Source organism: Chiloscyllium punctatum, chromosome 20 (genome assembly GCF_047496795.1).
Source record: "Chiloscyllium punctatum isolate Juve2018m chromosome 20, sChiPun1.3, whole genome shotgun sequence".
Classification (NCBI taxonomy): Eukaryota; Metazoa; Chordata; class Chondrichthyes; order Orectolobiformes; family Hemiscylliidae; genus Chiloscyllium; species Chiloscyllium punctatum.
In genome coordinates, this window is record NC_092758.1 from 47,022,211 (window position 1) to 47,038,341 (window position 16,131).

The 16,131-nt window shown below is 41.5% G+C and overlaps 1 protein-coding gene across 4 annotated transcripts in view; it reads left to right on the forward strand.

Annotated features, from left to right (window-relative positions):
- The window catches only part of dnajc18 (DnaJ (Hsp40) homolog, subfamily C, member 18), a 40,793-nt gene extending 38,340 nt beyond the window's left edge, over window positions 1-2,453 (forward strand). For all 4 annotated transcript variants that reach the window (XM_072590856.1, XM_072590858.1, XM_072590859.1 and 1 more), the window contains exon 8: window positions 1,302-2,453. In XM_072590856.1, the coding sequence (XP_072446957.1) occupies window positions 1,302-1,426 (125 nt within the window). In that variant the 3' untranslated portion in view covers window positions 1,427-2,453. The remainder of the gene's footprint in view (window positions 1-1,301) is intronic.
- The last annotated feature ends 13,678 nt before the right edge of the window (window positions 2,454-16,131 follow it).

The following is a 16,131-nucleotide window of genomic DNA, read 5'->3' on the forward strand; positions in this document are numbered from 1 at the left end:
CTGGGCTAGAGAGTTTATAAAGAGAGTTTGAATAGAACAGGGTTGTTTTCCTTAGAACAGGAGACTGAAGGGGAACGTGATTGACATTGAGGGGCATAGATAGAGTAGACAGGAAGGAACCTTTTCCAAGGTATCAATGACCAGGGGCCATAGATTTAAGGTAAGGGGCAGGAAGTTTAGAGGGAACATGAAGAAATATTTATTTTGCCTGCAGGGTGATGGGAATCTGGAACTTCCTGTCTTTTTAAGGGTGATATGATGATTTCTATCTCTAACACTTAAATAACTAGATGTGCACTTGCGATGCCAAGACATACAAGGCTATAGGCCAATTGCTTGAAAGTAGGTTTAGTATTGTTAAATGAATGTTTTTCACCAGCACTGACAGGGGATTTTCTTGTGCTCGAAAAATCTTAAGACTGATGCTCTCTCTCTCTGCACCATCTACAAGATGGATTCCAATTTGTTGACACTGCCTTCTGTGTGCATGTCAACTAGCATCTAGAAGGACAGAGAAAGCAAATGGATAGGCATAGCATCACCTGCAAGTTCCCATCCAAGACCAACACCATCTTCACTTTGAACTAAGCCATTGCGTTTTCATGGAAGCTGAGTTAAAATCCCAGAACTCCCTTGTTGACTGAACTATAGGTGTAACTACATCTGATGGGCTGCAGTTGTTCAAGAAAGTGATTCATTGTCATATTTTTGAAGGTATAAGTGGTGGGTGAAAATGCTGGTCTTGCCAATGAAACAGGCATCTGTTGAGTGATTATAAAGTACGCATGAATTCTGCTGTGGTACTTCAAGGCAGAAGAGCTGGTCCTATGTAGGACAATTTTAATTTCTTTGTTTTCATATCTGTTCTGAATATTGGCATGGTTCAATGGGCATTTTATTTATTTTGTATTTTTACCTTGGTGTTTTTTTCTGTATATTGTTCATTCTGAAAATTTTTAATTTGGATAGTCTCTATCCTCTCCATTTCCCCAAACTGTTTAAGATGGCTTGTTTTAGATGGAAGTGCATGATGAATTGTTCTGTTGTACTTGAGTCACTGTGTGGTGCTGGAAAAGCACGCCAGTCAGGCAGCATCCGAGGGGCAGGAGAGTTGTACTTGAGCTGAGTTCATAATCATTCTATACCAAGCAAAATACACTTTCATATTTTGTTTAGTATGCAGTTATGAAGCCACCAAGACAGTGCCCTCTGCTTTATTCTAATCTTATAATTGGATTGTTCTAAACATACTTTGTGTTGCAGGTATTATTCATTAACATGAGTTTGATTTTTCTTAACAGAAGCTGATCTGCAGAACTTGGCCACTTTATACAGGGATGAACGCCTGAAGCAGAAAGCTGAATCTCTTAAGACTGAGAACTGTGAAAAATTGTCCAGGCTTGTTGAACTTCAGAGGGGTGGATGACAACAATTGTAGCTTCATGTCACAAAACGTGGATTAAAATAAATGAAGAAGGTTCTATTCTCTGATTTAATATTAGATACAAACTTTAATTGAAACATAAATGCATTTTTTAAAGTGTTATCATACAGTGTGGTTCTAAGCAGAAAATTATCACTCTTGAGATTATTGGCTAAGTTAAATTGTTTCATAGTGAGCACTAAGGCTTTTACTAATCTTAGGTCAGTACTTCCTTTTTGCCCATGGGGGATATTTATTTATTTACATTTAGGGTAGATTGTTTTAATTTATTTCTGTAGTTCTGTGTCTCACTCCAATTCCAAACTCGTTTGAACGTTTTGAACATAAATAGTATGGATTTGTAACACATTACTGACTAGGTGTTGACTGAAAAGTGTTTTCATTTTTTTCTAAATGTTTTAATTGTAATCAAAGTATAGTTATTAATAAGGCATTCTCCATGTTGATCAGTTTAATTATTTAATCACTACGGACATGTAGAAGTTGTCATATTTGAAGCTTTCCAATTTTCTACAATTTTTTTTAAATTCCAAGGTTATTGTGCAAACCCTCTGTGACAATGAAAATTCTGAATAGTGCAAAAGTGCCAATCGAAGAACTTGTTTTTTATTTGGAAAGAGACTTGACTTAATCATATTCTAAAAGGTGCAAAGTCAGTAAATACTATTTAATGGGTTTGTGCAGGTGAATAACCTTTCTAACAACAAATTTCTAAATAAAAATCATTTGAGATGTTGATTAAATACAGAAATAATTTTAACAAAAAAACAGTATAATTGGAGCTATAATGTTGAGGAGCCTTTTCCACCAATTGCATGTGGTATACAAATTAAAGTATACTTGTTTGTATTAATATATTTTATAAATATAGTTCCAGATTTGCAACTAGTGCAGGAATTGTTGTATGTTATTATTTAATGTAATATTTATTGAAAGCTATCATACTAAGATAGTGAAATTGCATGCTGTAAGGTATAAATTATTAACTGAATAAATCCCAAGTACAATATTTTTCAGTGGAATTATTGTATTTTGAGGTTTAAACAAATCAACTAATTGATAAACATTGTATAGTATCTAATTTCACAATATCAAACCTTTGAAACTGTTGGAATAAAATTATTTTTCAATGGTGAATAATTCATTTTTTAAAAAAGTGTATTTGATTAGCTTATTCTTTTGTAGATTTGGCAGGTGTATGCTATGCTACAGCTTCATCTACATTGTATAAATAATTGATTTTCTACTGATACCTAATAGTTGGCTTATGTATGAAATCTTAGTACAATCCCCACCACTTGCAACATCATTTATTGGTCACAAATACTGAAATTGACTGTTTGTTATCATCAGTGTCAATGGCAAAGCAGCGTGAAAGTGCAACTAGAGACAATCCAAGTGATAGTTCAGGCAACTCCATTGCTGAATCTGGCAGAAGTCTTCATTTTTATGAGGAAATTTGGAGACTTATAAATTTAACTAGCTCAGTTATTTGATTACTACAGTATAGCTTTTTATCATTTAACATGACCAAATGCACTGTTGTCTGGATTCTTATAGGGGTGATGAGGGCTATGGAGAGGTATATAGGAGAATCATGTGAGAAGTTGAGTGAGATTTGTCTGGACGTTAAGAGCAACTGGTTGTGTTTGCAAACAAGAGTTTGGAGTGTATAAAAGAGATTCTTGCAAAGCAATAGTGAGATGCATTTTTTTTAGAGGGCATTATTGCATGTTAGTGGTCTCATTAACAATGAATCTCACCTCATTCATATGAACCTTCCTATTATAACATCTGCCTCAAGGAAACTAGTTGACCGGTTCCAGACAGAAGTCTGTATGTATCTGGCAACATCAGACTTGCTGCTTGCTCCAGGTTGTTATCTTAGACATGTGGAAACAATATCTCTTGAAATGCTCCATGGGAACCCTGAAGCATGCACCCTACATTCACAAGCTGGTATCCTCTGTCACGTTCTCAGGACTCTCATGACACCTCTCTGATTGCAAGACACTTCTGCACTTTAAACCAGTGCCTTGGAGTGTACCAACAACTGGGATTGATAAGAGCTGCAAGAACAATTTGTGTGCAGGCACAGCATCCAGCTCATGGATTGGGCTAGGCTACAATTCTAGAAACCTTGCTCGCAATGTTAGCACTTGCTCACTTAATGCCTACCTAGATTCTCACAGCATCACTGCCTCCATTCTTTTGCTATGCCCTTTAATGTAATGGTGCTTCAGCCAGACACTAAGCGCTTACAATATTATCGTGTTGTTTCACTGTTTAATGCATGTAAACCCTTGAGCAAAAATCCCTATCATTCAAAATACTGCACCAAAACCCTGGACTTTCAAAACTTTTAAAAGTAAAGTGGCAGCTAGGCTATGCTCTGAGAACAATAGACAGACACAGATAGCTGCCTGAAATCATTGTTCATTCAAAAAATCTAATTTACACTTCAACTCCAAAAGAACAATTAACCAGACCTAGCATTCTGGTTACCTGTGTGGCTACCCCAACCCAGACATTATAGGGCCTATACAGATACCAAGGCATTCAACTTTGATCAATATTCATTCACAGAGGTAACAGACATTCCACTTAATCAAAATACATTTGCATCTACTTTTATCTGCCAGGAAGTCAATTGACCTCAAAAGAGAACACCAGTAACACAATGGGCAACACAGATTTGGCGTGAAGATAAGAGGCCCACAATTAGTATAATTGTAGACCTTTATCTCACCTGAGAGAGCTATCCCTGCAGCTACCGCCCCAAAAGCTACTCTCCCTGGCTATCTTCCAGAAGAAGGATCCACAAAAATGATTCTCCCAGAGAACTAGCTGCACGGCAAACCCGAAATGTTAACACAGACCAGTATCGTACCTGTGGACTGGCCACAATCAGCTGGTCTGAGCACCGACAACCTCCAAAAAGTACCAACACCACAAGGCCTCAGACACATCCTGAGGTGAAAACCAGCTCGCAAAAACCACCAGAAAGTGAGGAAAGCCAAGTACTTGCCTGATAAATCCAATACATGTCCTACTGCATCAGCAGATTCAACTCAGCCTGAAGACCTTCACTGTCTGAAGTCTTCATCGTGGCACTGGGTACGGCAAACAGGGCCAGCCACTTGTACTTCAAAATTGTGAGTTCTCCCTAGTGGTAAGATTAATTCCTGAGACTCCAAAGAATCCAATCTAGCAGGGAATGGGAAGTGGGTGGTTACAGTGCAGTACAGGGTAGGAAGTCCAAAAATACTTATTGTGATAAAAACCTGCTGTTTAGTTCTAATGGTATTTAACCTATATTCACTTTAATAGTGTATCTAATTACTTTCCTCTGTATAATTGTGTTCCTTTCACTGTTTCTTTGCACTTGCCTTTTATTTTTTGTATTGTGCTTACCTTTTTGTAGTTGAATAAACGTAGAGATTCTTTTGCCCTGAAACATATGTCTGCTTTCTGCTTCATTTCACATTCCCTAAATAAGGCTAATGTCAGAACCAGGGATCTGGGAGTGATACAAACCACCGAAAAATCAGCAAATTACTGATCACAAACCAGAAACCCTACAGGTGATCAGGCTGGCAGAAATTATGCTATACACCAAGGTGAGACATCAGTCTCGCACTTGCAAAATATGCCTGTGTGGCAAACACTGCCTGATTTTTTTTTCATGGCCTTGTCTCAAAATATCGGGATTTCACCGACATCAAGACAAAGGATGTTGCTATCGCTTGAGGTTCCATGCAATCACTCAAAAGAAGTCGGCGTACAATCCAGGGGTCAGGCCATTGAGAGTCATCTGCTGGGTCAGTCATGGTCAGGGAGTACATTGCAGTATAGTCTGGTACAGCCATCAGAAGCATTTGGGAGAATAGTACCGTCCATTGGGGAGCTGAAAGTACAGGAATCTGGTCAGTACTTTTGTTGACTGGGGGACGGCGTGGGGGGAGTGGGGTAGGAATGCTAGGGGATATGGAGTTCTATGTGGTGGGTTTCCACATGGGAAGGGTGAAGTACATATGGATGAAAATAGGCTGCCTGGGTAATGCAAGGTAAAAGACTGTGGAGACTCCACGTGTGTAATTGGTGACCAGGCCAAGACTGGTGCTGAGGGTATGCACCATGAATAGTAAACCCTTCCTTCACTGGCTGTTTGCTAGAAGTGACCTATAATTAGAAAATGCAGTGGACAACAACAAGTCAATTAGATGGCAGAAAACATTGGTTCCACTTCTGCTTGACTGGAGAACAATGAAAGGGCAAAACGTTTCAAATATGTACTAGTAAAATACAGTACACTCAGTTTCCAATCATGTCACTGAACATGTGAAATATTCGGGGCTCAAATGCTGGTTGAGGTGCTTTCCACAATGTCATTGGACCTGACAAATTGATCTCACTGAAGCCCATGGTATTCCCACTGATTTGCCATCTGCATTGAGAGTATAATGATAGGCATGCAGCGTGCAATGAAACCATCTGTGGTTGATGTAGGGCTGGGATATCTGAGGGTTCCTTTGGCTGGGAATGAATCTGAAGCAGATCCAGGCATTCTGTCATGCAGTCTTGTGTACTTGGCTGAACCCAGTTATTACTTGCATCCGCAGAACGAGCCATTCTTGGTGAAATAGAGGAGATCAATTTAATCCAACTTCACTTTGTGACACTGAGTTGTCTTGAGCAAGCTAAGTGTTTTGGGCTGTCATGGTTCAGCATGATAAGGGTATGATTAATGATGTGATGGAGAGGGTGGTTAACTGTTCTGTAAACTGCTTTTTGAGGAAATAGAAGCAACTTATCTCAAAACTTCTCCTGAGTAAGGCAGGGTCATTCTGATTAAGGTGTGTGGGAATTGAATGCTTCACATCTAGGGTGAGTTGGACATCAGATATTAGGGAATGTGACCATTAGAAATTCAAGGGTAGGAGAATTGAATACAAGATATTAGGAAGCAAGGCGACTTTGGCTTCAGTCAGAGGACGCGTTGGATGTTAGACGTGGGTGGAGATGTTAACCAGTCAATTTGTGTGAAATCAGATTGAGGATGACATAGATTTGATGTGGGGCCCCCGTGTCGAGATAACCTCCTAACTCTCATTTTTACCAAAACATAGAAGGCTGCTGGTGGAACGAAACAAGCTGTACATGAGTCAATTAGAAGGGATTAAAGGAAGAGGTCCTATAATGGCAGAGACATTAAGCACATAATAGTTTATTTTTCAAAGTAAATGTAATTAGAAGCAATGTTTACAAATTATTTTTTGAAATTTGCATTAACATCTCGACAATTCTTATGTTACATAAGATGTGAAACTAGCAAAGGTTCAGAAAAAAATTACAAGGATGTTGCCAGGGTTGGAGGATTTGAGCTATAGGGAGAAGCTGAATAGGCTGGGGGTGTTTTCTCTGGAGCGTCGGAGGCTGAGGGGTGACCTTATAGAGGTGTATAAAATCATGAGGAGCATGGATTGGGTAATTAGACAAGGTCTTTCCCTTGGGGTGGGGGAGTACAGAACTAGAGGACATAAGCTTAGGGTGACAAAGAAAAAGTTTAAAAGGTACCGAAGGGGTAACGTTTTCATGAGGCGGGTGGTATGTGTATGGAATGAGCTGCCAGAGGAAGTGGTGGAGGTTGGCGCAATTATGACGTTTAAAAGGCATCTGGATGGGTATATGAAGAGGAAGGATTTAGAGGGATATGGGCCAAATGCTGGCAAATGGGACTAGATTAAGTTAGGATATCTGGTCTGCATGGACGAGTTGTTTCTGTGCTCTGTGACTCTATCACTCTACATAAATGAATAAAATCATGTAGGCTGCATATTATAAGCTGCTGAAAATTATTTGAAACTGTATTTTCACAAAGATGTTACTGATTATAGTAATCAGTAATTTTAATGTAGCTTGTTAAGGATAGTTAAAATGATGTCTGCTTTTACCCATTTTCTTAAAAATTTGGGAAGAGGGGCATGTGTGAATGTGTGGTGGGTATCAGAGAGGAAGGAAGTTGGAAGGAAGAAAGAGAGTTTAGTCACCAGGGAACATGGAGGTCTTGACTGCAATCTACCTATATGTGCAAAGTACTTCAAAACACAAATTTTCTTATTAATATGATGTGTTATTTATGCTGTTGTGTATTATTTGATCTTTAATAATTATATGCTGACTGTTCCTACATTACTTTATTACAGTTTTCGCTAGCATCTGCAGCTATGCTAATTTTCAAGAGTTTTTAACAATATTGCTTTATGGGAGAATGTGAACATTGTTGGTACAACCAATATTTGTTGCCTATCACTAATTGTCATTGAGAAGTTGGAACTGAGCTTAAATGGGTTCACTTGGAAAATAACTTTTGAAGCTCTGCCACAGTCCTGTGTTTCACAATTGCATTATCCAGTGGTGCTGTGTTAGTATGGACTTCATCCTGTATTACAGATACCAACTGCACTCAACATTGAAGTGCTGAGGTAGGATTAGTGACTAGATCCAAAAGCATTTATCCACAGTCTTGACAGTAATAGTTGAGAGTGTGGTGCTGGAAAAGCACAGTAGGTTAGGAGGCATCCGAGGAGCAGGAGAATCGATGTTTCGGACAGAAGCCCTTAATCAGGAATGGATGAAGGGCTGATGAAGGGCTTATGCTTGAAATGTTGATTTCCTACTCCTCGGATGCTGCCTGACCTGCTGTGCTTTTCTAGCACCACGCTCTCAACTTTGATCTCCAGTATCTACAGTCCTCACTTTCTCCTCTTGACAGTAATAGAAGATAAACAAAGTGAAAGCAACTGTTTCTACACTTTTGAAGTCTAATAATATCAACTTTTTGAAGTGTTCTGGAATCATTCACATTCACTTCAAATTGCAAAAGCGATAATGTCATGATTCCTTGTCAGAAAACAGATCATTTTCTCTTTGGTCACTAATTTTCTGATATATGTGGTGTTCAATCACTCTCATCCCTGACTTACTTCAAGATTGACTGTTAACTTTAAATCTGACATTAATAGAGTCTTGATAACCAAAGGTATTAATGGTTATGGGGCAATGACAAAGATTGAGTTGTAGAGCAGTTTTGATCTAATTGATGACCAAACAAGCTCAAGGGGCCAAAAGGTCTATTCTCTTTCTGATATTTGGATGTTGTCAAATGCTGCTGAACTAACAAATACACAAACTCTGGTGCATCCTCAATTTAACCACCTCATCACTGAAGGCAGTGTCTTCAGCTGTGCCAAGCTTGTAAAACTAGAATTCCTTGGGCATAAATTTCCCAGGCCTGAATGACGTGGATAATGACAAGCCAGGAAAATACAGTGAGAAGGAAAAATGTGGTTTCCAATGCTGAGGAAATGAAAGTGATTTCCATAAAAAAAGTTTCAATGGCTCGATGAGAATCTCACGCGTAACAGACTAGGAGTCCATTTGCATGCATTAACTTCTCACTTTTCCAGGCATCTTCTCTGGACAACCATTCAGGATAACTAGAATTGCCCAACATCTTGGGGCATATCCCATGGGCAGCAACAGCCTGCACTCTGTTCATGCAAGTTGGATTTGAAAATGCACCAGTCTTACCGTGTCATTTTGGCAAATCTACAACGGTGCCTGCTGCTTAGCATGTAGTGACAGACACTGATGTGTCTGGATTCTGAACTTGCTTTCTAAATGCTCACTCATTTCACACATTTGGATGCTCACTGTACCTCTGTCTTGACTGGCCTTTTTAGAACTACATTCAGAATGTACAGGCTCACATAGTCTTGCCTTTTAGTGCAGACACCAATCCAGGTAATGTATCATGTTGCCAGCCATGAGCAGTGATGAATGACTTGTTTCTCGATGGTATTGTGCTCCTGCAAAGGACACCTGCTCTAACAGCCTATGTAGCAAATACTTGTTTCAACCAAATAGCCATGTCTCAAAGTTTAAGGATAACAGTCCTTAATAAAACAAAAGGGCAACTGCCTACAGTGGGGTGGGGTGGTTGGGGGTACCACCACAGAAAAGCAAGGGCATCATTCCAAGATCTGTCTAGGGGCTTGGCAATGCCAGTTGGGTGTTCAAGGTTACAATTAGGGTTAGGATTTCATAACATTTGAGCCTGGGAATGGACCTTTGTTGTTCTGCAGTTGAGTCTAACCATATGCGAGATTAATGATCTCACAGGGGTTTGGTTAATTATGAGATTGGGCTGTTCTACCTTGGTCAGGAGGTTGGGCCATGGTCAGTCATAGTCATCTGTTAAGTTAAACTCAAGGAAGGTTACCAGAGGCTACTGATGTGGTAGGGATATTTAGAAAATCACTTGTGGGGATTACATGCAGCATCCTCAGATCTAGAGGGAACAATAATTACAAAAGGGTTGAAGGAGAGGGCAACTCAACATGTAAGAATGGGAGACAGTCGAACATCAGCCAGATATTTCAGGACAAGCTTCATTAATGGTCCACCATGACTGTGACTTTGATGAGGATGGGGGGTAGCAATGCATAACTAAGCTGCAGGCCAAGGTCTCAGGGAGTAAAGTGGGGAAATTAACAGTTAAGTAGAATAGTTGGGGACGTGGGGAAGCTCAAACCTGATGAAATTGACAGAGAATACAAAGCTGACAGGAACATGAAGATTGAGTAAGGGGGAAGTAGTGGTCACTATATTGACATGCTGAGCCTGCAACTCAGTCTGTGAAGCTAATGTTGCCTTCCATCCTCATTCAAATTGCAAGTGCTCAACAGAAATGAAAAATGGCATACAGCACATGCAGAAGGATGGAGTCTAAACAAGTGTACTTGTGACTAATGAGAGGCCCTCCAAAGGACATGTGAATTAATCAGGCACTTACACAGCATAGGTTAAATACATTTGTAGTCGCAGATTTCTGAATATGAACTTCATGCAATGACCAACTCTCTTGACTAAAATTCCTGACCACAAGCAAGCTTGGCCATGTCATTGATCATTAGAAATTAATCTTATTAGTTGTTTTGAAGCAGAAATATCGTCAAATGACCTATAAATTTTCACCGGTTTCCAAGATTCGCAAACACATTCCAAGTTTTCATAGTTTGCATAAGGCCCATGAGCTATTTACCCCAAATCTTGAACAATAAAATGTTAATGCTATTATCTTATATGGAATACTGCCTTTTCTTGATTTTATAATAGGTGGATGTAGGGGAGAAGATCTTTCTAACATATTCACAATCTCTTACTCAATATGTGCCATGTCTTGTGAGGTATATATCACATTCAGGACTATCTCTGTAAAACCTTCAAGTCCAGGCATCTTAATGCCCTCCCTGCTGAAGATCTCCATATCCCAGTGTTTGGAGGACCTTGGTTAAATGTCATTCATATGTGTTGTAACTACTGACTGATCACGACTGAGGATCAGATTTATTTTTGATTCTCTCCTCATAAAGCTCTTTGGAAACACCATCAATGATTCCAGGCAGAGAATTTGTTACCTTCTCTATGCCTGCTGTACTACAAGCAGCTACACATGGGAAAACTTGTGTATAGAAACCCAGGATGAGTAGCAACCTGCAATGGATGTGGAGGAGCTTGCCATTGCGAGATTTCCAGTCAAAATATCCCCTGTGTTACAGAGAAAGTGTAGGAGACCCCAAGTATTTTGTCTTAGATGGGATATCAACAAGATGAGTGAGGCACAGGGGCATAACTGAATGAGCCTGTTCTGAGACATCATGGCAAACCTGTGTTCCATGGAGCATTCTAGGTGCAGAATGTTCTAGTATGGACACGGGTAACGGTCAATGCAACAATGTTTCCTACTGTGGTCACTGGGGGCATACAGTGTCTCCAGATGAAGAAGCTACCATATATGCACAGGTCTGGAGCTATGTTGCAGTGCAGGACAGACAGAGAGCACTGCATAACACTTGCATGCTGAATCTGGACAATTGAAGCATGCAATGAGGGGATCTGCTGGACTATGAGGATCTTTGTGAGCCACAGAATTCATCAAAGGGAATTGCCATAATAATGAGGGAGGATTTTACTCCGCAGTGGTCACCAAGACCATGGTAGCAGGAAAAGGCCTGTAGGGTGCTACTCAACTACAGAAGGGCCAGTAGTCACTAGGTTGCCCAGGTGCATCCCAGCCTTAGACTGTGCTGCTTGGGCCGTTAAGGTTAGCGAGCCCACAGTAATGGCAGGGAATGTCATCCTCCACACTAAGTACACTCTAAAAGAGATGCTAAACACAGGGAAACGAGGGCCATCTCCAATATGACAAGGGCAAAGTGGGAGGCAGTTCTTTTACCCCCAAGACAGTCCACGGTAATAGTTAGGGATACGGGAGAAAACCCAGCTGAGGGAACTCTAGACACATGGGAACCGCACAATTGTGAGGATGTAGAAGGGGATGAGGATGGGGGAGAGTAAAGGATACCCTTCCCTAGACACAGCTGAGGAGCCCCTCTTCGTGGTCGGGTCACAAGAATATGTAGCAGGGTAGCTCCGAACAGAATGGGCTGTGGTAAATAATAAGTTAGAAACAATTACGTCCAGAAGGATTGATGGAAGTCGGTCTGCACAGGTAGCAGAACTGATAGCACTCACTGAAGCACTGGAACTAGCAAAAGGAAAAATTGTGAATATATATACAGTCAATATGCCTTCAGTGTAGTCCATGACTACATGGTGGCATGGGGGCAGAAGAGGATTCACCACTGCAGGAGGAACCCCGATCAGACACCAATTAAGAATTCAGGCACTATTGCGTACCAGTGAACAGCCAAAAGATGCTGCAGTAATAAAAATAAAAACCCATCAAAAGGAGCCAGCAAAAGAGAGTCCAAGTTGGCTACAATTCAAAGGAAACTAGGCAGCAGACCGAGCAGCTCAGAATGCCCGAGAACAAGAAGCCATTGACGAGGCTGCAATAGCCACTATTGAATTAGCAAAAGACGCTATTCAAATTCAGCAGCTACAGGAGGACACCTCACAGGAAGAGAGAGACAAATGGAAACTGCAGGGGCATTCAAAGGGGAGGATGGCATCTGGAGGTGAGCAGACAAGGTGGTAGCACCAGCATGTATACAGAACACATTGCTTGAACTGCACCATGGGCTCTCCCATACAGGTAGAGAGGCCATGATAGCAAGCCTAGGGAGAGAGTGGTGGTGGAAGAGAATGGGAAGAGACATGGCCAAGTATCGCCACAGATGCATGGTTTGTGCACAACATAGCCCAGGGAGACCCATAAAAGTTAAGATGGGACACCTGCACAGACCTGGGGACTCTGGGAATACCCTCAGATAGATTTTACAGGGCCACTACTACCCTCCCATGGGAAAACATATTACTGGTCATCATAGACCAATTCAGCCGATGGGTAGAGGCATCTCCAACCAAAAGCAGCACTGCAACCATAGTAGCCAGAATATTAGCAGATGGGGTAATCCCGAGGTGGTGGGTATCCCCCCAGATTGACTCTGACCAAGGGATGCATTTTACAGGCGAGGTCATGAAAACTGTCTGCCAATTACTCAGCATTAGACAAAAATGTTACATTCCTTGTCATCCCCAGAGCTCAGGGATGGTAGAGGGAATGAATAGGATACTCAAAAATACTTTAGCTAAGGCTGTGCAAACCTCAGGCAGAACATGGGCTGAGCTGCTGCCAGCCATACTAATGAAGTTAAGAGCCACCACGAATCAGGCAACCGGGTTAATACCATATGAATTAATGACCGAACGAGCAATGCAATTACCAAAGACAATAATCACAGTGGCACCGATGTGGATCCACTAAAAGACAAAATTCAGCGGTATGTGATAGAATTAACCACCCAATTAAAAGGGATGCGGAAATCTGTAATTGAGAAACAGGACAAAAAGGACAAGGTAGGGGAACTCAAAATCTTCCCTGAGGTCCCAGCAGCAGGAAGCCGTGTCCTGGTGTGAGCACTGCCCGATTAACCAGGCTTTGTCCCAAAATGGAATGGGCCATACAACATGGTAATAAATGGGGACATCTGTGCCTGCATAGATATTAAAGGAAAAGGCACATGGGAGCACTGTACCCACCTAAAACCATTTAGAGACTCCTGTGACCAAACTAATATCATTGACTATTCCCCGGGTGCAGACAGGAATGGTGAATAAGACAGTCATCCCCGGGGGAGTACCGAAAACACAACAGAACAAACCACACAGAAGCATAGAACATAGAGAACATAGATTATAGAACAGTACTGCATAGAACAGGCCCTTCAGCCCACGATGTTGTGCTGACCATTGATCCTCATGTATGCACCCTCAGATTTCTGTGACCATATGCATGTCCAGGAGTCTCTTAAATGTCCCCAATGACCTTGCTCCCACAACTGCTGCTGGCAACGCATTCCATGCTCTCACAACTCTCTGTGTAAAGAACCCGCCTCTGACATCCCCTCTATACTTTCCTCCAACCAGCTTAAAACTATGATCCCTCGTGTTAGCCATTTCTGCCCTGGGAAATAGTCTCTAGCTATCGACTCTATCTATGCCTGTCATTATCTTGTATGCCTCAATTAGGTCCCCTCTCCTCCTCCTTTTCTCCAATGAAAAACGTCCAAGCTCAGTCAACCTCTCTTCATAAGATAAACCCTCTAGTCCAGGCAGCATCCTGGTAAACCTCCTCTGAACCCTCTCCAAAGCATCCACATCTTTCCTATAATAGGGCGACCAGAACTGGACGCAGTATTCCAAGTGTGGTCTAACCAAAGTTTTATAGAGCTGCAACAAGATCTCACAACTCTTAAACTCAATCCCCCTGTTAATGAGAGCCAAAACACCATATGCTTTCTTAACAACCCTGTTCACTTGGGTGGCCATTTTAAGGGATCTATGTACCTGCACATCAAGATTCCTCTGTTCCTCCACACTGCCAAGAATCCTATCCTAAATCCTGTACTCAGCTTTCAAATTCGACCTTCCAAAATGCATCACCTTGCATTTATCCAGGTTGAACTCCATCTGCCACCTCTCAGCCCATCTCTGCATCCTGTCAATGTCCCGCTGCAGCCTACAACAGCCCTCTATACTGTCAACGACACCTCCAACCTTGCTGTCTGCAACTTTGCTGACCTATCCTTCAATCCCCTCATCCAAGTAATTAATAAAAATTACAAACAGTAGAGGCCCAAGGACAGAGCTCTGTGGAACACCAGTCACCACAGACTTCCAGGCAGAATACTTTCCTTCTACTCCCACTCGCTGTCTTCTGTTGGCCAGCCAATTCTGTATCCAGACAGCTAAGTTCCCCTGTTTCCCATTCCTCCTGACCTTCTGAATGAGCCTACCATGGGGAACCTTATCAAATGCCTTGCTGAAGTCCATATACACCACATCCACAGCTCGACCCTCATCAAATTTTCTAGTCACAACCTCAAAGAACTCGATAAGGTTTGTGATGCATGACCTGCCCCTCACAAAGCCGTGTTGACTGCATTTAATTAAGCCATGCTCTTCCAAGCAAACTGACTTAGGTGAAGTCATAATGATTTGATACTGGAGAGGCCAGCATCCCCTGTATAATCTCAACTGCAAATGTACCTTCAATTCATGTCTCCACCTTTTGCCTCTTGTTTACTAAGAGTTGATGTTACAAACTGATGAAAGCCTTCACAATATTTGATGTTTCCCATTCAATAAGAAGAATGTTTTATGCTAGTATGGGTTCTAAGGAAAGAATAACTATCCTTCAGACAGGCTTATAATATCTTGTGGCACTAAGAATCTCTATCCTCTCTACCTTTGAATAGTAGCTGCAGCTGACGTGACAAGTCAATCACACAGGTCATAATGTAAAGTGAACACATAATTACAAATATGAGATTTTATTTACAATGAAGTTTTATTCATTCCACCTATGAACTGTCATTTTAGTTTCTCTTCTACTTGAGCAGTCCCAGTGTCTGTCGTTGGGATGGAGGCACCCTGTCCTCAATTGAAACCTAGGCCTTTTAGGTGGACCTCAGGAGCTGTTGGGCTTGGACATGCTGAGAGTGCTGGATGCATGCTCACTCTCTTTGGCTTGAACTCCTACAGTGTTGGAGATTGCAGGCAAGGTGAATGTGGAGGGGCTCAGCATCTCTAGTGAGTCTTAAGAGGACACATTTCGGGGCTCTATGTTGTCTCTCCTCTGGATTCATACCTACTGGCACCACCCTGACACCTTGTGAAGAAGGGGCACTTAGAATGAGGTCAAGTTCCTTGTCATACTGTTGCTTTGCCGTTGGTGGTGGCTACCAATGACTATAGTGATGAAGTGCAGGTCTGCATGTATCTCCAGCCCTGCAAGCATTCTGCTGGATTTAGACAATTACGGCAGATGCCAACCTGTCCACTAATGTATTAAGGTGCCTGCATAATGATCCAGTATGGTACAATGGGTGTTTTCCTTCAAATTTTGATCCAGTTTATTGAGTGTCTCTGACAAATTTGCTTGCTGCTCCTGTGTCTGTTTGTGCATTTTGACAAAGTTGTTAATGGTTAAGTATTTGGAGTCCTCTCCTGCCTGGGGCTGAACAGTTACTTGGTCTCTGGCAGTCCTCTGAGTGCCAGTCACCTTGGGTGATGCATCCTTGACCAGCTGCTGAGGCATGCCAGTTAGGTGCTCATCAGAATGTGTTCCTGAGTTTCATCTGTCTACCAAGGTGTCA